The sequence below is a fragment of the Poecilia formosa genome, unplaced genomic scaffold (genome assembly GCF_000485575.1).
Source record: "Poecilia formosa unplaced genomic scaffold, Poecilia_formosa-5.1.2 Scaffold202, whole genome shotgun sequence".
Taxonomy (NCBI): domain Eukaryota; kingdom Metazoa; phylum Chordata; class Actinopteri; order Cyprinodontiformes; family Poeciliidae; genus Poecilia; species Poecilia formosa.
In genome coordinates, this window is record NW_006800141.1 from 1,162,165 (window position 1) to 1,185,550 (window position 23,386).

The 23,386-nt window shown below is 39.1% G+C and overlaps 3 protein-coding genes across 4 annotated transcripts; all 3 read right to left on the minus strand.

Moving 5' to 3' along the window:
• Window positions 1–752: 752 nt before the first annotated feature.
• Window positions 753–7,377, minus strand: rab6bb (RAB6B, member RAS oncogene family b). Of its 2 annotated transcripts, XM_007567028.2 has the most exons (8): window positions 7,142–7,377; window positions 3,762–3,820; window positions 3,282–3,335; window positions 2,679–2,784; window positions 2,456–2,567; window positions 2,218–2,311; window positions 1,551–1,617; window positions 753–1,120 (listed from the first exon to the last, which is right to left on the minus strand). In XM_007567028.2, exons 1-8 carry the CDS (start codon window positions 7,209–7,211, stop codon window positions 1,056–1,058), a joined length of 627 nt encoding a protein of 208 aa, XP_007567090.1. In that variant the 5' UTR covers window positions 7,212–7,377; the 3' UTR covers window positions 753–1,055. The 2 variants fall into 2 exon arrangements, with proteins under 2 accessions (XP_007567090.1, XP_016534589.1); XM_016679103.1 differs by lacking the exons at window positions 3,282–3,335; window positions 3,762–3,820; window positions 7,142–7,377 and adding an exon at window positions 2,862–3,270 and having other exon boundaries at window positions 2,679–2,819.
• Window positions 7,378–8,445: 1,068 nt separating this feature from the next.
• On the minus strand, window positions 8,446–15,098 carry LOC103148325 (espin-like protein). The gene is made up of 6 exons (XM_016679101.1): window positions 14,570–15,098; window positions 12,482–13,387; window positions 12,109–12,241; window positions 11,270–11,388; window positions 10,801–10,980; window positions 8,446–10,107 (listed from the first exon to the last, which is right to left on the minus strand). Exons 2-6 carry the CDS (start codon window positions 12,494–12,496, stop codon window positions 8,521–8,523), a joined length of 2,034 nt encoding a protein of 677 aa, XP_016534587.1. The 5' UTR covers window positions 12,497–13,387; window positions 14,570–15,098; the 3' UTR covers window positions 8,446–8,520.
• Window positions 15,099–15,308: 210 nt separating this feature from the next.
• On the minus strand, window positions 15,309–23,255 carry LOC103148319 (kinesin-like protein KIF1A). Its single transcript, XM_007567029.2, has 10 exons — window positions 23,102–23,255; window positions 22,933–22,994; window positions 22,656–22,801; window positions 21,886–22,074; window positions 21,718–21,789; window positions 20,518–20,627; window positions 20,180–20,299; window positions 19,869–20,061; window positions 19,640–19,758; window positions 15,309–18,508 (listed from the first exon to the last, which is right to left on the minus strand). The coding sequence occupies exons 1-10, from the start codon at window positions 23,233–23,235 to the stop codon at window positions 18,451–18,453; spliced, it is 1,203 nt and encodes a 400-aa protein (XP_007567091.1). The 5' UTR covers window positions 23,236–23,255; the 3' UTR covers window positions 15,309–18,450.
• Window positions 23,256–23,386: the final 131 nt, after the last annotated feature.

A 23,386-nucleotide genomic window follows, 5' to 3' on the forward strand; every position in this document is an offset into this window, starting at 1 on the left:
GCCCTTTAATCTGTTAATTTATTAATCATTAAACATTATTACATTATTCATACTGGTGAACAAGGACCACTTCTACAGAGGGACGTTCACAACATACATATTACATTATTATATACAGTGCAGTGCATTACAGTGGATTGTTATATGTGTATTACTGGGATGGGGGGACAGGGAGACTGAAAGGAGAGAGGCAGAGGGAGGAAAAGAGGAACGGCGGAGGGTAAACTGGAGGGACGGGGGGTTGTAACAGTAAGCTGTCTGTTTTATTAGCTCTTTTTTTAATTATTTCTTTTTTTTCTTACCACAGTACAGTTTGTTCTATAAAAGAGAAAGAGAGAGCAAAAGAGAGTGTGAAAGAGTGAGATAGAGAGAGAGATAGAGAGAGAAAGAGAGAAAGAGTGCCACGTTTTCACAGCTACTGTTAGGTGAACCTACTGGTTGTTTGACCCTTGTGGGGGAATATCAAATGAGAGACGTTTTGTCATGAGATGCTATAGAGAGATGCTATAAAACATTCTAAGATGTTCTGCCTCCTTCCAGCGCACCGAGACCTTGGAGGGCAGGTCAAAGGTCAAAGAACAGATCAGCGTGCATGCGTGCTGCAGACATTCAGACGTGTTCGGCCGTCAGAAGAAACGGCCGGCCCTCCGACGTTTTCCCCCTTCCGTGTTTAGGCATCATTTTTGGTGCTTTCCCTTTTTATTTATAAAAAATACAAAACATAACAGCGAAAAGAACTCTGTTGGTCGCTCCGTTTTTCTCGGGGTTTTTTTTTTCTTTCTCACACTGTTTCTTCTTTAGTTGTTCCTCTTCAACGCAACATGTTTATTTATTTCTTTTTTTTTTCTTTACCCTCCTCCTCCAGTCTTACATATTGACAAAGTATACAATATCTTACAACTGAACAAGACTGAAAGATAACATTTGATTTGTCCAATCAGATACAAGGTCTGGCTCCTATATCCAATTAGAGAAGTCAACTGGAAGCTAGCCAGTATAAAGCAACACAACAAAAGCCTATGATGTGAGGGCAGCCATCCAGAAACAGCTCTGCATTAACACGAACAGCCGCCCTCCGGGACAGTGGGCTCTGCTGGTTTGTCCAGCTTGATGTCAATCACTGGGAAGGTGCCGTCAAGAAAAACACACTGGGACTCCTAGCATCAGCGTCAGATCTGTAATTCTCAGTGCACGTTCTTGTACAATAGAACGAAATGGTGAATGAACATACATCAAACACAGCATCTATTTTAAACTCTATTTCGTCAATTAATTGACATTATTCTCTAAGTGCCTCCTCCTCTCCTGCTGTCACTTTTCTGACAGCCACTATGTGGTGCCAAACCCCTGCACCAAGAGCCTCTTTCCTGGCTCTGTGCAGTCCTTGCCTCTCGGGCATAAATCGTTTAATGGCGGGTGCTTCCGTATAGACAGAAGGCTCGTCTGACTGTGTTTTTGCCAGCAGCCACTAAAAGATTAAAAATAAGCTTGCCGGCTTCTCAAGACGCTTGGCTCTCGAAACGGCGCATCAGAAAAGCTGTAAAGGATACTGCCTTCGGGGTTTGCATCGTCCAGACTTTCCATCCCAGGTAGGGCGGCCGCGACTCGACGGAACAGCTGGAAAGAGAAATAAAAACGTGAAAAATAAATAAATAAAAAATATATATATATATATATATATATATATATATATATATATATATATATATATATATATATATATATATATAATAGAGGTTTATTTTTTATATTTATATTTGCACTATTAGAAAAAAAGGTCCCTGGGTTCGAATCCCAGCCTAGGATCTTTCTGAATAGAGTAAAAATGTAAATTTTAGCATTAGAAATAATATTGTTTAGCATTCATTTCAGGAAGATTTGTTTTGTAGGGCATCCATTAAAACTGCACTTTTTCCTCTTCTTTTGCTTTAATTTTCATGAAATTAAAGCAAATACAAACACAACTAAAACAAATGGTGACGAGTCATTGTTGTTTTAAAGGGTTAAAGATATATAGACTTTTATTGGCTGATACATCTTGTCCATTATTTAGTTTTGTCTACATCTTAATAGATTTTGAGACATCAGACATTGTTGCTATTTATCATCAATTACATCTATATAAAATACTATAATTGTCTTTGCCTGTCAATTTGCTTCAAAGTTGCACCATAAATGCGGTAAAAAAAAAAAATACGGTGAAACAGCCAGGATCACCTGTTTGACATTGGAGCCTGTCTTGGCACTGGTCTCGATAAACATGACGTTCAACTCCTTGGCTCTCTGCTCTCCTTCCTCGATCGTGATTTGCCTGCGGGGGGAAATCCAGCCAGACTCGACATCTGAGGCTGATTCATTCAGTTCTGACGTGTTGCTTTCAACAGCCTTGTTTTTTTTTTGGTTTTTTTTAAGCAGCAATTAAATGTTGGAGTTGAGTACAAAACAGAGTGCTTACCTCTTCTCCTCCAGATCTGTCTTGTTGCCCACGAGCATGATGATTACATCACTTCCTCTCTCCGTCCTGACGTCGTCAATCCATTTGCAGGTCTGCTGGAACGAATTTACATCTGTGGAGATCGACGCGTCAATTTAGAGTCGGCGTCTCACTGCGACGTTAAATACCAGTGTGCAAAAACACTTAGTTATTTAAAAAAAGAAAGGGCTCAATGTGGACTCACTTGTAATGTCATAGACGACCACCGCCACTGTAGAGTCCCGAATGTAGCTGGGAATGAGGCTCCTGAAACGCTCCTGTCCAGCTGTGTCCCACAGCTGCAGCCTTACCTGAATTTGAACACACACACACACACAGACACACACACACGCACACACGCGCGCACGCACACACACACACGCACACATGCACACTCTCAAGAGCTGTTTGTACATAAACTGTTAAACTTCACACAAGCTAAACACAAGTAAAGGCTTTTTTTTTTTTTTTTTTTTTTTTTCTGCGGGATAAGCCCATATCAGCTCATGCAGGCTGGAAGGGGATAATATCCCGCGACAGAAATAGCATTTGCACAAGTTAAAGAAGATGATCCATGACTACAGCTTATTGCAAGGGGGAAAAAAATGTTCCAAAGCTCTTACTAGGAGAAAAAACCTTCAGATAATCATGTTAGAGCATAAAGAGAGCAGCGATTAAGCAAATCAAATCAAAGATTAGTCAAAACACAGCGGAAGCTATAGGACATTCAATGACATTGGCGTACTGAGACCCTAAAAGTGCAATGTTTCTACATGCAGGTTCCAGAATGAACATCAGAATTTCCTACTGTCCGGTCTTCCAGGTACATGGTCTTTGAGAGGAAGTCAATTCCAATGGTCGCCTGTGAGAAAAGAAAGGGCGAAAAACTGAGTCTTTAAACAATTTACTGCTCTAAGCAAAGTCATTTTTATGTATCTACAGAAATAATCAACCAAGCAAATAAACAGACAAACAAACAAACAAACAAAAAGAAAGAAAACTCATAGTGCTATGATGCAATTTAGTACATTTAGTTTGGTTATTATTAAAAAAAATACTTGATTGTATTATGACAAATCTGTTGAGTCACAATGCCGTTAATATGATTCATTAGTTCACAGTTTACATTTTAGTTCAATAACACTTATTAGTGTTATTCCTGCGCAAACAAATTTCCCAATCATTCAATACTGAAGTGCACTTACTGACCAGATCTATCCACTCAATCAATACTTCCTAACAGGTTCATTCACATGTTACACGTGCGTGTTTGAGCTCTGAGCCTCACCTGATACGTGTTGTCAAAACTGTCATACATGAATCTGGTGATGAGAGATGTTTTCCCCACTGAAACCAAAAACACACAGAAGTCGGTTTTGTTAGCTGAAACACTCGGTGAAATGTTTAATCAAACTATTTCTTCAAATGGAGTTGTTCTACGAAAGCTGTGTCAGGAGCAGAATATCCAACATTTGAAATGGTTTCTCAGGAAAAAAAAATTTAAATAAGCGGGTCTGCAATTAACACACTTTGTCGTCCTTTTCTTCCCTTTCTCATCCACCCCTTTCCTTGAACTTTATCCTTCCATTTAATGAGATCTATATCACGTGGGCAAAAAGAATGATTAAGTCCATGCAACTAGACCATGTTATGCATACACTGCACCATGGACACAGAGTATGCATGGCAGGATAATGCATGATATTGGATCAAAGTTGACGTTTACAAATGTGAAAATGAAGATGCTGAATACATTGTGCAGCTCTGGGGGAGACTGTGAGTAGATCAGAGTAAATTGCCTTAAATAGTTAGCTGTCAAAGAGAGTACATAACATCAGCAAGGTAAGGTAGGAGTTAGTATATGAGCCACACAAATTATCCTATGGCAGACAGCCCTCCTGGTGGTCGGCTACCTCCTACCCCTCTTTATTTCAACAAAAGTACTTTATTTGTTTTGTTGCCCTTCATAGCATGCTGATATTTTTAGTTCATTATTCGCTTCAGGTTTCTTATTCCTTACTCCCCTAAATATGGCCACAGAGTAACAAAACTCCTGAAATTCTGCTTTTGTTTCTTGTTTTATTTTGCCATGTGAATATTTTAAGTAGACCCCCATCTGGTCAGCCTTTTAGGAACTTTCTGGAAGAATCCGATTGGCTGAGATCCTGAAAAAAACATGTACCAAGCAATCCAACCTACAAAGCGAAAAAAAAAATGACAAATTCAAATGGTCAATATTCTAACAATGAAGGAAAACATTAAGTAAGGGAGGCAAACTGTTTGACTTCTGCAATTTTCTCCGACACACCTGAATTAAATGGCTCATCAGCATTCTAGCCCTGCAGAGGCCTGGTAATGAGCCATTCAAGTGATTCAGGTGTGTTGGAGAAGGGAGGCGCCTACAGGTTACAGCATGGTAGAGCTGATGGACTGAACTTGGGCACCTCTGCTTTAAGAAAATGAATAAAACTAACAAAAAAATCTACTACTACTTCTAAAATATATAAGCAGTGTACAAATAAACAAGGGAATAACTACCCCTTAAACATCATTTACCGGAGATGTAGAATAAACATAGTCACATGCTGCATAGAAAATTTTACTCTGCATAAATCTGACAGCAAAGTGATTGCTAATTTCAAGTCTTAACAAAAGGTGATTTGGGCGTTCAGCCGCACTTACTGCATCCTTGCACCACAGGGCCAAATCACTGTCTCAAGGCTAATGGAAATTAAATTTAAAATGTACCTCTTCTTTGACATTTTAACAAATCATGTTTATAGTTACTTAACACTCCGATCGTCTAATGGTTTCTGAGACAGCAATTTATAAAGCAGCCAGAGGAGGAAACAACATTAGGCCTGCATCAGGAAAATGTGACACTGAAATGTTATTGCTGATAATTATAACAACAATATTAATTGGATGTAAACTACATTTTCCTTACTGCGCTATCTGAAGGGCCATTCACATAGGAAAGCAAAGTTTTGATGCACAACAGATAGAAAATATTGCATCCAAATTGTGCTTACTGATATTGCAATGATGATTGCTATTTGGCATGGTGCTGCTCTAGCAGGATTTGCCACATGAAACTCGATGTTGCCAAACAGATGAAGGACTGTAGTCAAGTCACGTGTACAAGATGTAATCAGGGTTTCTGTAATATTTTACCAATTGGCATAATGGATTTTCATTGGACTGCAGTGTTTTATCATGGAGATCAAATAAAGGAATGCTTCTTATTGAACATGTCTATATAACTGAGTTCTAGGAGTATGATTTCTGGGTGTGAACTAGATTCTTTTTTTTTTTTTTTTTGGTGACGTGTCTCCTCCAGTTTCCAGGCAGAATCGTGTTATTTTTTTTTTTTTTTTTTTTTTTGTCCTGAGTTTACATTCGTTGTGAAGTGACATTATATAGATCAAATAAGTGAACTGAAATGAACTAATCTCAATTAAGATATTTAGGAACATAAATAAATGGACCAAAGTGGGCCTTGTGCTCCCCATGCTCATTTACATCAATCCACAGGAAGATTTTATGTCACATCTGCACACAAGTGTGGATGGAAAGCGTATATGTCCAGCAGGCCTCCTTAACACTCCAGCCTTGAAAGCCTTATTGAAGCGATAGACCACACCAGGCCTGTCTTCAGGACCATGGACAGCAAACATTGCAGTACAGGCCACACAAACACACACTCACACAGATGCTTTTAGTCGACACACTCTCACACAGAAATAAAACAGACACACACGTACACACACACACGTACACACACACACACACACACAAACACACTAAGAAATCACAGACCTACTGTCACATCAGATCTGGTTATCCTTTCTTTATCATTGTTGTTTTTATAGGATATCGACTTTTTTTTTTTTTTTTTTTGCTGCCACTTTTTGGTGCCTAATATCTGAGGATGTCTTCAGGCACTAAACCTTTATTGATCTTCTTCTTGTCAATTTATCCCATCGCATGAAATCACAGACCTTCTTACCCTAAAAGAAAGGATTATTGATAACGCAGTATAATCTTTCAGCGATGTCAAGCCTTTCTTGTTTTTCTGGGATAATTTATGGGACAGAGCAAGAGACTGCGTGCTTTGGAGATGCTACAGACATCGGCAGTCTAGGGTGTGTCCCGAACTGACACATGGGAGACTGTTTGTTACCCTATCTAAAAATACAAAAAACTGACCAAGGGGAGATATTTGAAATGTTTTCATGCAACAATCATGTGGGATGTCAGGAAAAGGGGATGGAGATTAAAAAAAAAAAGGGAAAAGATAAGAAAGATATTTCACGGTCACTGCAGCACATCAAAACATCCCCATTCATTTCGCCTGCTATGATACGAGTTAGGAGCTTTTGCGAAAATACACATCCGCTCATTCGCAATCACATTTCCTGATGTATAAGTTGAATTTACGCGTATGCGGCTTTTTTTCTTCTTCTTCTTTTTGTCTTCCGTTAATCAAATTATCCTGGTCCCACTGATGCTGCCAGCACTAACATCGGCATTACATACACCCAGGCCAACATCTTCTGGATTCAATTTAACCTCTTTAACATGTCAAAAAATATGATTATATACGTATTCTTCGTCATGCACACACACATGTTCGACGTCCAAACCTCTCACCGATCACTGACTCACCGCTTTGCTCTCCCAAAAACACGAGTTTAAATTTCCTCAGGGGATTCCCCAAATCTCCTCCGGCTGACATGGCGGCAGATTAAAAAGTCTAACTTAGATTTTTTTTTTTTAAATATGTATTTTATGTATATTGTTCTTCTTTATCGGCCTGCGTCTCTCTCTCTCTCTCTCTCGGCTATGGGTGCGCAGGAGGATCCTCCTCTCCTCACAGAATGGTGGGAATGCAGCTCAGCGTCGTCCTGTCAGTTTAGGTAGCGTTTGCGCATGCGCGACCTCACCTCTTTCAAATCCCTTACCTTTCCGTTCGTATTCAGAGATGATTTTCCTTCCTCGAGATGGAAACGTAACGAACAGACACGGTGACGGTAAAACGTCATCGATAGAAATTAAAATCCAGTTGACATAGTCGTCTGCCCCAATATAAATGAGCTAATTGGCTCTGAATTCATGTATCAAGTTAAAATCATGGCCTTCCTTTTTTAAAATAAGAATCTCTAAGTAGACAGTAAACACATTTTTGATTAAGACAACCTTTCTGTGCTTAAAAGTATCGTTCTGTATTGGTCTTGTATCTTAAATGCCGTGTTTTTATTTGCTGTGATAAGTGATATAATTAGGGATATAATCTTAGTTAACCCTTCCATGCATGAATTATGATCCTTTATGTCAGGATTTTTTTTCCCAATTTATTATTTTTTTATTTTCTTAAGGCATAAAAAAGTTAAGAGAACAAATTTTGTAAAAAAAAAAAAAAAAAAAAAAAAAAAAAAAAAACCTACAATTTTTACGAGGTGATTAGTTGTAGTTTTTACCAAATACAAAGTTGTTATTTGGAAAATACATCACTAAAATTAATTAATAGGGGTTACATAATATCACTTTTTTTTTTCACCTGCAAGAGTCCTCTAAAGTAGTAGTGGATATTCCTGAGTAGCTTTTTTGTTTGTCTGCCACATTAGATTTAATAAATATTTTTTTTGCACTTAACAGTGGATGGCCAGTAGTTGATAGTGTATTGTATGATTTATTGGTGTCCACTTTTGTGGTCTGTGTGCATAAAAATCAACGTGAAATACAAGAAAATGGCTTTAAGATAACTACCCACTGCAGTGACCGCTATGCATGAAAGGGTTTATTGTGTTCAACAAAACTGCAGTTGGAAACCTTGGACATCTGTAGACATTTAGTGTTTAAAAATCTAAAATTCAAACGCATTTTCTCTACTTCCAAAATTGGTGAAGGTTCTTCAAAATACTGAAGTATTTTTGTTTGCAATAACTGATCATCAACAATACTTTCTCTGTGTTTTATTTAGGATCCATCTAAAGCAAGCTCTTCAATGTCATTTTGTCCAAACATACTCCCCATCAAACTTTAGCTCAGTGTTCAAAGTCAAACAATTCTGCCTCTTTCTCTTTCCAGAAAGCAAAACTGCGATCAATATATTTGCATATATCTTCATTATTGAAACAGGAAACGTCCGCGTCACTGCCGCTCTCATCTGGAGTTGCATTTTGGACTATAACCTTGGGTACAGGTTTAAAGTCTGGCACCAGTGACGACGGGCAGCGACACGGTGTCGATTCGCCGAAGAATTGATGTTTGAGGTCTTCAAAGCCGTCGCTCCACTGCCGCCTCCCAGACTGAATTTCCTGGAGAACGGCCTTGTGGAAATCCCGCACCTTCTCCCAGGGGAAGAAACTGATATGGTCAAAAACCTCAAAGCAGAGGAGATGTCTCATCTTCCTCTCCTCAGCAGACAGGTCTTGTTCTAAGATGTGGAAATAACCCAGCATGAAGAGGTCGAGGGTCAAGCTGTCGTGACTCATTGAGACTCCATCGGTTTCTGGCAGGAACTGCTCTGGGGAGTAGGTAAAGTGGGAGTTACATGAACTTTGTGAGGAGACCAACTGGGATTTTGGAGTGTACTTTAACGCCAGCTTATTCCTCCAGGAGTTTAACATTTTGTCCACGGCACCTCGTTGCTGGCAGAACCGGAACAGAGAGTGGGGTTTCTGTTTCAGCTGAGCTGTAGCCACTTTCCCTGATGCTGCAGGTTTTTCTTGTCTCTGTCTTGCTGCTCTCATTGAGATGGCATATGCAGACTTTTTCCAGTGACTCAGGAATAACACAACTATCCGCTCTTTCCTTAAGCTGGTGGTCTCCATCACAGCTCCACAGGTTTTAATGGCGCCATGACTAAGGAGTGTGTTCACGTCATCACTGCTTCCTGCTGATGGTCCAACCCAATTCTTGCCCTTCAGCCGCTGTGCTCCATGTACAACCCCAGCAAAGGGATAAATGCTTCCAATCTGACCCTCAAAGTTGGACCTGAGGTTTTTCACTGACACACCAGACTGCTGGATCTCCCTCTCCACCTTCTCTCTCTTTTCTCTATTGCAGCTGCTGCTCTCCAAGCGATGGCTGAAAGCAGACGCCATCCCAATATGGGGTATCCTACATCCACTGGATGTCTCCGCAGGTGCAGACTCCTTTTCTTGCATCAATCTCGAGTCCAAATCAATTTCAGAGGCAATTATATTTTCTTGCAAACTCATCATGCCTTCGACCATTCCTCCCACCGACCCCCACTCGCTTTCTTTTCTCTGTGTTTTAGTCAGATTGGCCACCAGCAGAGACATGTTCTTGACAATCTCTGAGACACGATCGCACCAGACGGGTAGAGTCAAGGGTATTTTTCCCTCAGAGTCCATTCTTTGTAGAATCTCCTTGTTGAGGGAAATATTAACGATAGGATCAGGCAAGATTGCCTTTAACTCCTCGGTTAGCCTGGTCAACTCTAACTCATAAGCCTGGCAACGTTTCTGCAGAGAAACAGACTCAATTTGCTGCTGCAAGAAAACCAGATCTTCCTCTTTTAGGAGTTCACCAAAGGGCCCTAAGATGGCGTTGTGAGTCTGGGAGTATTTCCAGGAATCCAGTGGCATGTAGCCATTCAACATATTCTGTAAAAAAACAAAACAATAAAAAAATAATTCACAATTCTGATGCATGATTATTTGTTTTTAAATAAAACTTTAGCATTTTGCACAAAAGTACAGATGATAATAATGAGGCTTAACATCTGATGACATACACTACTTTGACAAAAGTATTGGATCAAACATCCAAATCATTAAATTCAGGTGTTATGCACACTGTTTTGTTAAAGATGTGAGATCTGTGAATTTCAGCATTGAAAGACTGTGATTGGAAGCCACCAGCACAATAAGTCCATATGTAAAATTTCCATCAAAGGGATTAGAAGCAACAGTGACTCATCCACAATGAAAAAGAAGGTTGATAAAGCATATTATGTGCAGAGTTCATAGAGTTTTGCTATTTTTTTCAAGCTCGATAGTTTCAGACCTCCAAAGTCCGTGTGGTTTTCCAAATAGTAATTTTTCTGTCGTTTCTCTCAACGTTATCAAAACTGGACAGAAAACCATTAATATGTTTCACTCAAAATCTATATAAACATCACTTTCTCTGGGGCTGCTTGCATTAAAAAACGTCTCATCTTTCGAGGATTGTCAAACTAAAAAGCATTTACATTATTATTTGGATATTCACATTATTGGTTGTTTTCTTTCTAAAACAATGTGTTCTGTTTTGTTTTTTTGTTGTTTTTTTTTCCACACAAAATAATGAAGGAGTACCTGTGCCTCCTCTACCTCTTCATCTTGCATCCTGACCTGGAGCTGCCGAACCATCACCTGCCGTTTCCATTCTGGTATGGGGCGTCCAGTTTCATCGTGGGTTGGCACCAGCGAGTCAATGTCAGCCAAGATCATGTTGACACTTGGTACCTCCTCCTGTACCTCCTCGCTGTCAAGCCACTATTGGTTTTCAATGACACAATACAGAGTGACGCCACTGATGTCCGGATATCTAGCCATGCATGTTAAGATATTTCAATTTTTGACAAACTGCAGTTTATCCATTTGATTTCATTGCATTTGCAGGCGCCTTTTAATCGCTTAAATTGCCGAACACTGTTTTTATCTTTGTAATTAAGTAATTGCGATTCTTCTGGCAAGAGGATATATATATTTTTTTTATTCAGGATGATTTGAACTTTTTAGGAGGGTGTAATGTTCACTTGGAGGGCTGCGCCACATGACTCACAGTTTGCCCGGTGAAGACTGCAGTTAAGCCGGCATGCTTCAGCGATTTAATAGGCTTCATCCGAGACATCGGCGTGAGGTCTCTCTCTGGAGGCCTCAGGTGATTGAAGGATGTCACCACTGTAAGCAAATACAACAAAGGTGAAAGGTCAAATCATATGGTTTTACCAATGTGGCTTAGAGCAATGAGTGAAAGTCTGTTTTGAAATGTGTGAACAACATATTTAAAATTATATAATTTCACATTTCCTTTCATTGTTGTATCAAAGTCAGATTTCTGAGCTGAGCTGTGGATTTCTGTAGCTTCTCCAGAGTTACTGTAGACCCCTTCACTGTGTCTTTGATTAACGCTTACCTTTCCCAGCCTTGAGTGGGCAACCATTTATTGGTATGTTTGGACACATACTATACTCTTCCTATTTTTTAAGCAGTTCCATGTGAGATGTTGAAAAATTATATTAATTTACAATCCAACACAGATTTAAACGTCCCCACAGTTTCACCACTGATGTGGGTAGTGTGTCCCTTGCTTGTCGTGATGCTTTTGCGGCTTGACCGAAGCCTCAAAAACATCACGATGAAAAGCTATGAAATCACAAAGACAAACTTAACTAGGCGAGTTCTGAAAATAACCGGTTGCAATTGATTTTATTTATGTGTACCAGAGTTTATGAGTATGCCATACTTTCAGATTTTTATTTGTAGAGGAAAAAAAAAAAGAAAATTATGTCTCCCCCTCACTTAAAAAAATAACTTCTTTGTATTAAAATTCAAATAAAATCCAATGAAACTTGTAGTTGTAGTCTGGCAGTAGCATAGCGATATCTCTGGCCTCATTACCTGAGGAGGCCAGTTGAACCTGCTGCATGGACCCTGTAGGGTGTTTTTTCGAGGAGGCAGCAGGGGTCGGAGAGGTGGAGGTCACAGGAAGTGGGGTGGGGTGGCGAGGCAGGGGGAGAACTTCCTTCACTGGCTGCTGGGGAGACACACAGCAGGCATGAGCAATGCTCTAAAGGACAGCCGAACCAACATGCAGCTTTTGTTTCAATATGTTCTGGTTCCAAAATCTTCCTTTAATGCTACCTTACTTGAGTGTTAATCTTCAACGCAATGTAGCAATTAGCAGCTCCATCAAATGCAACTATTTATCCTGTTCTTAAAGCATTTCATTTTCCTTCCACTGAGGTGGTTTTTATTTCAGATCGATGGTCACCTTATTGTTCTCCATTCTTCTTCTTCTTCTCCTCCTCCTATCTCACACTCTGGCAGATCCAGGAAGCAGCAGCCCCTCTTTTGAAAAGACAAAAGAGACCAATATAACAGGAGAAGAAGGAAATGCTGCAGAAATGAGACACGGCTTCACAACAATCAGCCAGGAGATGAACGTTGTCTAATAGCAAACACACACTGAGTTAATGTAAACACATAGGCTGTAGTGCTCGAAACTGAGACAGGAAGTGGTGAAACTGGACCCTGGGCAGTGGATGTATAGTAGCCCCCAGCAGAGTGCAGGAGAAAGCCTGTTGGAGCAACTGAGACGCTGCTTTGAATACTGGATCCAAACATATTATCTATTTCAAGCCATGTTTTGATTTATCCACATGTTGAATTGCATTATTCTGGCAGCTGTGTGCATTACAGTGTTAGTGCTTCATATAATTTTAATGAATTTCTCAATGCAAGTTTCCTGTGTTACAATGATTAATAAAGCAGAGTAATTTGATAATTTAGAAAAGCTACGTTACATAGTTGTCTTAAAGAAACCTCTTTAAATAGCAACTTAGGTAACTATTTTTTTTTTTAGAAAAGTCTCATCTTTAATTGATCCAAAATTCAAAAACGATAAGCAATATTACAAACATTCCTCTGATAATTGTAAGCAAAATTCTACTCACACTTACATTTTGCTCCCCTGCAGTGTAATGAGGATGCCAACAGCACTGACAAGAGAAACATTCAGCTGAAAACACAAGAGAAGAAAACACACACGTCTCGCTCTTTACCTTGTAGAAGCCCAGAACCAATAAAGCCAGTGAGCAGCATCACCTGGATCCAAACCTCAGACAGGGGGGCCCTCTGAGTGTGCATAATTAAAGCAGTGGGATAGGATGACTGGGACCTGGAGGTATAGAAACGATAGCTCTGTGAATGTATGTGGGGGACAAAATGCTGTAGAGTACTGAACACACACCATCAGGTGTAAGTGTGTGTGTGTGTGTAGAGGGTACATGATTAGTGCAGCATGCCCCTTAAAGGTGGTAGTATGTCTTTCCCCAACACTTGCAGTTGGTTTGTGTCGATTTGGCGACCCCTACTGGCACTAGTCTGAAAATCACAAAGCCATGGGCACCATTTTGTGGGTCACGATAACGATGAACTGAAGGACAGCGGCGCATCACCAGAAATTATGTATTGGATACAAATATTTGTTGTATTAATATTTCTATCTTGTACATTTTCTAAGTAAAAATAATTGTGGTACCCAAAACTACCACAGTTCTTCTGAGGCCTTTGGAGGGTATTTTGTAACCCTCCTGTCTGGTCCTTATACTTTCCAGTACATAGAATGATATAATTATCACTAAAATACTGTTGCAGGTGAGACAAACCGAATATATCTAATATTATTCAGATATTCAGCTAAAGAATTGGAAGCAGTTTGTGTCGTTGTGGCAGTCTGCTCATAATGGTGTGTAAAGTAAAATTGTTCTTTCCTAGATTTTCAATTATAAAAACAATACTTATCTTATGCCTGAATGATTCATGGGTCAAAATATCATCTTTAAAAATAAATAGATCTCAAAATGGTCAGATTTAAAAAAAAAAAAAAAGTCAGCTGCAAGAGTCAGCAGACGTGACTGTGTCAAATGTCCCATTGTGCAATTTATAAAGAGCCTCTAAGTGTAAGGTTCACTGCTAGATAATATTTCGAAGGGTTACAAGAAATACTTTGAACTTTGAAAGTAAATGTTCAAAAATTAACAGATGGATGAAGAAGTTCGCACAGAACTCATTAAGTAATGACTCAGTTACAGAGCTTAGTTACTCTTGTCCTCTTTTCTCTCTTTCACTGCCATCACAATTAAAAAAAATTTCTGTTGTTTCAAACTTTTTTTTTCTTTTACCAGATCTGATTTACCAGCTGCCATAATTAAACTTACTCAAAAATGTGCCGTCACTGTAAAACAGTACAGTGTGTGTGCACATAGGATGTGGAGACAAACGCAGGAAGAGAAATGTGAGAGGCAACGGCCTCTGCCTCTGACTGGGGCCTCTTTGTATCAAGCCCGCGTTTTCTTACCTCTGTTAATGGGACTTTAGTGTTACTGTGTTGCAGCAGAGAGAACATGATGATAATGTAATCAATAATAGAAGTCCTGCACAGAGAACGCCTCACAAAGGCTTAGCCCATGTGTCCACCCGGAAGAACAGCACAAACTGTTACGCAACACACACGAGAAGAGCCATTATCCATTAACAGGGTCAGTCTGTCCGCCCAAACACAATCATTTAGAGACGTTCGAGGTTTAAGACATTTTGTTTGACAACCTGAAAACAAAGATCATTTTATATGTTTGTGCTATAGGAAAGTTAATTTGTTTGGGACTAATTGAAATAAGTTAAATAGATTAATTACACATTAATTGATCTTTTCAAGCCTTTAAGTTCTGTTAATTATCATGATTTTCTAATGAAAACACAGTCATATTAAAAATATTAGTGTGGTATAACATAATCTGCTAAAAAGAATTTCAGGACTTCTAATACAAATCAGGGAACTTTATATTTAAAAAACATGTAAGCCATTTTTTTACTGGGGACACAGAAATTACATCTAAATCATTTTTTTTTTGTTATTTTAATAATATTTCAATATTCGTTTTATTGGAGAATCTACTTTAAGTAAAAGGGACCCAATCCTAATCTGTGAGCAACTATAGAGGCGAAATATTTAAAAGTTTCCCAATCCTGTACCTTCAATAAGCTTGAGCAATACAAACTCACAAAATTTATAAAACACACAACACACAAATTGTGCATAAGTTTCAACACTCATTTATTTATTTGTTTGCCTTATTTCTTTGACAATTGCCGTTATGTGTTCACAGACATGAGAAAGAACTCCAGAACACTCAAAAGATAAACTGTGTTTAGGCTGAGACCTGCTTCTGTCAAGTGACGCCGAGCAAGAGTAAAAAAAAAATTCCTGAACCGTCCCCCCAACTTTTAACACGAAGACCTCATCCACACTGAGCAAACGGGTACAAAACAAACCCCTCCTCACTATTCCTCACTCTGCCGGGACACTTGACAAAGCAGGAGACAATTTGATGATACACAGAGGAAAAAAGGAGTTAATACCGTCTGTGCGATAAGACCCAACACGGAAATCTCAGTTTATATACAAGACGGAGCCGAGAGGAAGGTTTCCAGTTAATTGTTACGGGAATCATGAATGACGATACTTTACAAGCAGCACTTCGGGAGTGGAAAGCTGTTGTCATTAGCGAGCTGTAAGGCAGGAGAGAAGGACAAGATCCAGTGAAGAAAACAGGACCAGCATGCTTCGATCCTCAACTGTGACAGATAAAGCAAAGCCAGATAAAAAACAATCAACTCATATGTCATTTAAACAATTACTGCTTCGATCTCAGAACTTTGTACGTGAAAGTCTTGCACTTTTTGGACTTGAAGCAACGCAAACCACCTGCTTGAAAAATAAATGGTTGTTTGAACTGCGATGGTACTTTGTCTGCGGGAAGCAAAAAGAGTTTTAATCTTTTTTTTTTCTTTTTTTTTTTAAGATTATGACCACAACAGAATTGAAAACAAATCATGGTTTTCAATTTAAAAAATAGGTTAATAACAATAAAACTAATAAATAAAGATGCATTGTGCACAAGTGCCAAACAGGTCTAACAAACATTCTGTTCATACAATTTTGTTAAAACTTCGCATCAGTTCCATCTATCACCAGATAACGAAGAAAAAACCCCAAACAAAATGATTATACCAAGATGTCCCAAATATTAAATGCCAGACAGTGTGTTTTATACATGCGATATTATAAAACATGACGAGGCAGACAACTGTCACAGCGTTAGGCTGCATTGCTCAACAGGTTGGTTGACCTGTGGCACACAGACTCACTTGTTTGCTGACTAGAAGTCAAGTTTACCCACAATCTGGTCCTGGCAGGACAAAAGGAAAGCAAATGGACGACTGGGAAAGATGGGAAAGATGCTTTATGTCGACCTATTATGCTTTCTGTCGCATCTAAATCTGTCCTTCACCGACACGTTCAAAGTAATATTTTGGGCCATCTTGGTAAAATACAGGAACGTATCACCAACGATAAAGAATCTCTGGACCTGAAATTCATAGCGACAGACAGCTAATCATACTGTCCCACATTCTGCCACAAGTCTCCGTCTACGATAGGATAAAAGTGTTTAATCCATAATGTCGATCAAAAACTAACGAGTCTACTTATAAAGGCAAAACTTTTACAGTGCTTCAGGGTTCTTCGATAATATGTACCCCCCAAAAACATTGACGTAAATCATGAAAAAAACTTCTTTTTTTTTTATCACTTGTAATTAGCTTCAGCATCGCTATTTAAAGCTGAGAGGGAAGAAATAGAGAGAATGGGGTGAAGAAAAGGAGGCACTACACGGTGCAACATGCTCTAAACCAATCAAAGGTCCGAGTTTTTACACCAAATATGTCATTTTAGTCTGTGTTGCAGCTCTAATTGAGAAAATAAGTGCTTTGCTCTGTTTTTATTTATGGATACTTATTTGTAGGTGAAATAGAAACTGGAAATCATGAGGTCTGTGTTCCCTAAAGAGGGAACCTCTGTGACTTACCCAAGTAAAAGGGCAAGCTGATGAGTTGTTTTTTTTTCTCTTATTATATATGAAGCTTTAATAAAAAGATATAACGAGCTTGAAAATAAATTAAAAAAAAAAACATAAGAAAATCTATGTTGCTTACTCATCTTCACAGGTGACAAAACCACATTTTATGAAGCTCAGGCTGTGATGATCTTCGTTCAGGGAAATGGCAACCCTGATTTGGTTGATTATTTTTCTTTGTAAGCCTCAGGGTGATATTTATGTTTTAATCAATTTTCTTCACAAAGTGAAATTTTCAACATAGAAAGTGCATTGTAAAGTAATATACCGGCTGACACATACGCGCAATAGAATATGACACAGAACGGTGCTTTGGTTAAAATAAAACAGTAAAAAAAAAAATGCATTAATTCAATAAAGACTATAAAGTGCCATGCAACAAAACAGCGGTCTTGTCACAAATAAATAACAGTGCAGAAAATATACAATAGCTTGAAATAAACAAAGACATACCAAAATGCCAGGCAAGGACAAAAGTTATCTCTCCTTACAGTGAATTATTTTCGCCTTAGTTGAGCCAATGAATCCAGTTTTCACAAAATTATTCAATGAGACCAACACAGGAAGAACGTCCCCTCGTCCTTTCAGGTACCTTCTCATGCTACTTTTGAGCTAAAATGACGAGGAACAGCAGTTTGTTTTTCCTCTTTGCCATCTGATGTTTCTGCAGTGAAGAATTTCATGCTGCATCAAGCAGATCCAAACTGAGGTATTTTACAGTATATGTATGACGTATATGAAGCTATCATCCCCACACTGTACACAGGTCTACACAGAGAAGAATTCAGGTTGATGCTTTCCTTTTGCCTTTCTGATGCAGTAAGTGGTAAATGTCTGGTTTACTACAAGTACCTATTTTTAGTAATGATAAAAGAGGAACTGGCCACATATCTTTTTACAGGAAACGGGGTAGTCTTACGGATAACCTATTCCTACGAGTACATTGAAACTACTCAGAACAAGCCCCAAACGTCCATCAGAAAAACAAAGTTAATAATCAGGTTCGCGTTGTTAGTTTTCCTTGTAAACTCTTCTAAAGGTCAAAAGGGAGCATATCATGCAAGGCTGGAGGAGGCGACTGCAAAAACAGACCAAGGTCGGGTTCTCGACAGAGTAATCGAGTTATTCTTGAGACAGGGCTGGTCATCGTATCTATGGAGACATTTGCTATCAGGTTTGTGTTTATTAGAGGAGAACGCTGACGCGAGCTTTTGAGATTGTTTGTTCTTTTGCTGTTTGTTGTTCCTCGAGGCTGGTTCACCTGTTAGATCCGCTGAGCAGCCGGGAGCGACTGGACTGACTTTCTCCTGGAGAGCTTGGACCTAAAGGAAGAAAGAAAGCAGAGTGGCACATTATGTGTATCATGTTGGCAAATTACATAAAGGAATATTTTTACTGGTTAACGTCCAATGAGTTCAAGGAAATGTTTATATGTTTTAATAAAAATTACAAAAATTTTAGTACTGACTAAAATGGACTTACAATAACTTTCCATTAATTAAGGTAAATAAGGCAAAATAAGCTACATACATTTTTTTTTTCCATAAATCCTTTGTGTATAGCTTTGAGTTTAGGAGCTAGAAAGAAAACCCAAACAGATTCTCTTTCTAGCTCACTTTCATGGATAACAAGAGGACCAAGAGGGACATGCAGACATGCCACAGGCTGGAGACTCATAAAGCCCATCGGTTTTTTTGGGGTTTTTTTTCCTAATAGATCCAGGTTGCGCTAACATCAGCACTGTCTGGTGGATGTTGTTCCAGAAACAGAAAGCTACTCATTTCGCTAATTTATGGTATGAATCTGTTGCTTAAAATAAATTTGACAGAAACAACGAGAAGCAGAAAGTTATTTAAAAGGAAACTGGATGCCAGGCTGTGAAAAAGTGAGAGAAAGCTAGACATTCAGCAGATAACAAGAGTGTTAAGTACAGCAAAGTTACTCCGATTGCACGGTCATTCTCAAAACTATGCTGGTTTTGAAAATGCTGGCAGCCATTTAGAAATCTCAGGTTAAGATTAAGGTAAGAGCTACATTCTTTCAAGAATATACAAACATAAACATCTGTTTTTAAAATGATAACTATTTTAACTGTACTGAGCTCACTAATCACCACCAGAAGATGCTAAAAGATAGTTTAGCATGGTAATATATTTATAGTTTTAATATAATAGTAAAAGTCTATTGTACAGTAATTAATTAATTAAATAATAATCACCAGTCAAGATAAGGAGGCTTGAAGAGACTATTTCCCATTTTGTATTTATATTCAAGGTCTTGGAAAACATTTTTAAACAAGGCAAAATAAGTATAATCAGATCAAATCAAACCAAAATGATCTTATTGGTGCAATTCTAGAATTTTTAGAGTGATATACAGGAATCCTTTCAAAGAAACTGATAAAACTTGCCAGATGGTTTAAGATATAACTTAACTCTAGCACCACCACCTACCTGATGGTACCAGCTAGCAGAGGGTTAAAGGCGTACAGCCAGTCATGCATCTCTTTGTCGTTGGCGGCCTGCAGCAGTATCCCACGATGCTCAGTGCACACCGCAAACGTGTTAGGGGTCTGCAGATGTAACACATGTGGTCAGTGGTTACTTAAGTTCATCTTCTGTAACAGCTAATCTCTGTTGCCGAAACTGCTTATTTCGCGCTTGAAGAAACGTTGACGCATACCCGCAGTAATGTCTGTTTATCTTCACTGTATTCCACTTTAGCCGAGGACAGGTTGATGACGGCCCTCTCCACGTTGTCCCTCTCGCTGCGGTACAGGTAGACGTAGGGTCTGCGCACGACCACATAGCGCCTCACCCAGCCGCTGCTGTGGGGCTCCAAGAAATGCAGGTAGCCCTTCTTTGACACGATGGGGCTGGATGGACAAAGAACAAAATCAGCATGTTTTCATAAAATGTGCTCATTGTTTTAATAAACGCAATTTGAATATTTTCCACAGTGACACAGAATTGAAACCTGATTGTTTTGCCCACCTGACGCGAATCTCTTGTATGTCAGGAACAAAGGTGTATCCTCTCAGAGCTTTCTTTCTGTCCACTGGGCTGAACGGGTCCAGGTCCGGTGTCGATGCTCCTGAGCTCGGTTCGGTGAGCCTGCACGAACAGCAGGTTGAAAACCTAGCCTAGCACCTCTAGATCGTTTTAAGATCAGTCGTAGCATATTTTAGTCTAGAATAACTGAATTCTTTCAAACATCCAAAATAAATCATATGAAAAACCACATTTACAAAAATAGATCATTTTATTAAATAAACCAACACTGAAACTAAACTTCTTCATTCCAAAGGGTTGAAAAACTGGATTTTACTTACCGGATGTCAAAATGACCATCGACCAATGAGGGGCAAGTAGAGGAGGGAGTAAGTGTGCTCAGGCCAGAGGAGGACGAGTCCCTCATGAGTGACGCAGACATTTCTGAAAGCTGAAAATTGGCCACACACACACACATACACACACACACGCACACACACGAGGGAAAACAAGGAATCGCAACAAAAGGAGGGACAAATGCAGATAGAGACAAAACATATCAGCAAACATTTAAACAAGGACAACAGAGACATGCATTCAGAGAACATCTAGATCAGTATTTTTTTGTCGCTCTTTATAATGTACATAAGAACCACCACTGGAATGTGAATCTGTATATCTAAGAGCCCCGTCTTGTAAGAATGTAGCTTTGTCACATTAGTGTGTTAGTGGAGACCTCAGAGTGTGTAAAGAGGGAGTTTATTTATGGATGAAGTTAGGGGAACAGACAAGGGGATGAATTAGAAAAAAAGTCATGAAGACATGGTTTTATGAAACCATATTTAATCTTCAAATCTGACTCGTTTGCTGTGAGGAGATTTCTGATCTGCACATTCAAGCACCTTTAACATCCCAAGACACTAATGGCACTGTTCCAATGGACTGCCTCGTTTATTCAAGTAACCTGCAGATGTGGTTTGGCTAATGACAAAGTTAATCACAACCACATGCAAAGCGCCTTGGTGTAAAAGTTCAGGATAAAGGTTTCGCTTGAACTGCTGCTGGAAACGCGTTGCCTTTATTTATTCATTTGTTTTGTTTGTTTTCTGATGGTGATGAGCGCAAAGCACATGGGTGTGGTAAGAATCCTGACCAAAAACAATAACTATAATTCACAATTAAACAAACCACACTGGCTTGATAAAACTGGTCACAGCAGAAGTCCAGTAATTTAACCGGGACGTCTCACATTAGTAACTTATGTTGTAAAACATGAGTTACTCAGTCTGGCTCCTTTCTCTGCTAGACGCAAATAAAATGTTATAAAATGTTCCTTTAGGAGAGGTAAGTATATTAACTGTAGCTAAGTCAAGTGTTAAAATAAAATAAAAAATCGCTAAATATCTCTCTAAAAGCAAGTGTGAATGATGGATGCAAACACATTAGCTGATAGTGATTAGACACCAACAGTTTTTAAAGTTTAAATATTTAGTAAAGATCAAACTAATGGGTCAGGTTAGAGGGCCTAGGCTGGGGCTCACCTTGCTTTCACTGGCACTGCTGCTCACCTGGCTGTACTCTCTGTTGAACGTGTGCATCAGCAGGCGCAGACACTGCGCAAAAGACAGTAAAAAACGGCATTCGATAAGCAACGGGATGCACAAAGACCGGAGCAAAACAGGGGGCAAACATTAAGCTTTAGCAGTCACCTTAGCAGCTAGCTCCCTCTGCCTCTGGTTGGGGCTGTCAGGAGCGGGGCTGCTGCTCGGACTGCTGCTGAGGACGGGGCTCTTTGCAAAGTCACAAATGTCGCCGCTCTTGTAAAGCGCGTCCTGCCCTGCCTGCAGAGTTGCCTCGAGCTTTTCCCTCAGCAGGAGGTAATGCCTGGTTTTCTCCACCTAAAACCAAAACAAACAAACAAAGAAAAAACAGCTAATTGCAGGTGAATTTATACAGTATTTAAAAAAAGTTTACTTGTAATCAACTGCTATTAACATATTTTAAAAAAGCATTCTTTCAATATCTAAACCTAGCTGCTGGATTCATGTTCAGTTTGCGTTTTTTTTTTTTGTTTTTTTTTAACTAGTTCTTTATGAATATATTTAGTTTCACAATATATCAGGAAAGATAAATACGGAAAGTGTACCTTTAATGAAATGTCACAATCATGTTAAAATCCTGTAATTATTAAACATGAAATATAATAAGATGAGTGGGGTGTTCGACTGGGGATATTGCCACCAAAAATATTAGTTACTAAATTTGCATATGTAGCAAAATACTCCCTCTTTCAAATAAAATGTGCCCAATTTGTATAATTTTCTACTTCTAATTCAGCTTTTCAGTACAAGCTATGTACCACAGACTGATGTTAAACAGTCAGAGTGTTGGAAAATACTAAATGTAATGGGATTAAAGAAATGTTAGACATTTCCCATTTTTCTTTTTTTTAATTTTCTTATTGTGTGTTAAAACGGACCTCCTGCAGTAAGCTGAGCTTCTCCAGCTCCCACTGGTGGTCAAGGATGAGGCTGTCGCTGCGGGGTCTCCAACCCGCCAGGTTCTCCTCTCCTCGCACGTAGGCCACAGAGGTGTCAAGGACACGCCTGCGACGACGCTGCATTCCTGACAAAGGGAATTGACAGAGAAGAGGATTTCAGTACTAAAAATGTTTAAAAAAAAATAATAATAAATCGTATGAAAAATATATATTTTTCTTTTGCACGGATAACTTTCTTAATTTAATCTTTCATCACCTGGACTTCCGTTGTCTGCAACGTGGCAGAGAGTGACCTCATAAACTCCGGTGACACGATTACTGAGAAGGGAAAAAAAACAAAAAAAAGTCAGCATTTAAGACGTGATTCCCAGACGCCGTTTATGAGACCATCAGGTAACCTGGACCGGTTATCCGTGGATACGTACCTCTCTGAGGGCCTGAGGCAGCCGGTGCTGAAGAAGTTCCTGATGGATCGGGAGGCTGGAAGCTTTGTGTCACGGGAGTAAAACACCACGCAGAAATCTTTGGTGATAACTGTCGGCTGAGTGCAGTTCTCCATCTGGAGGGGTAGGATAATTAATGAAAAAAATTAATGGGAACAAAAAAAGTAGTAAGTAATAAAGAAATGCTGCTAGCAAGTGCTGCTAGTGAAGTTATTAGTGATAGCACTAATACCTGTAGTAAGAAAAATGGGTAACACTTTATTTGAA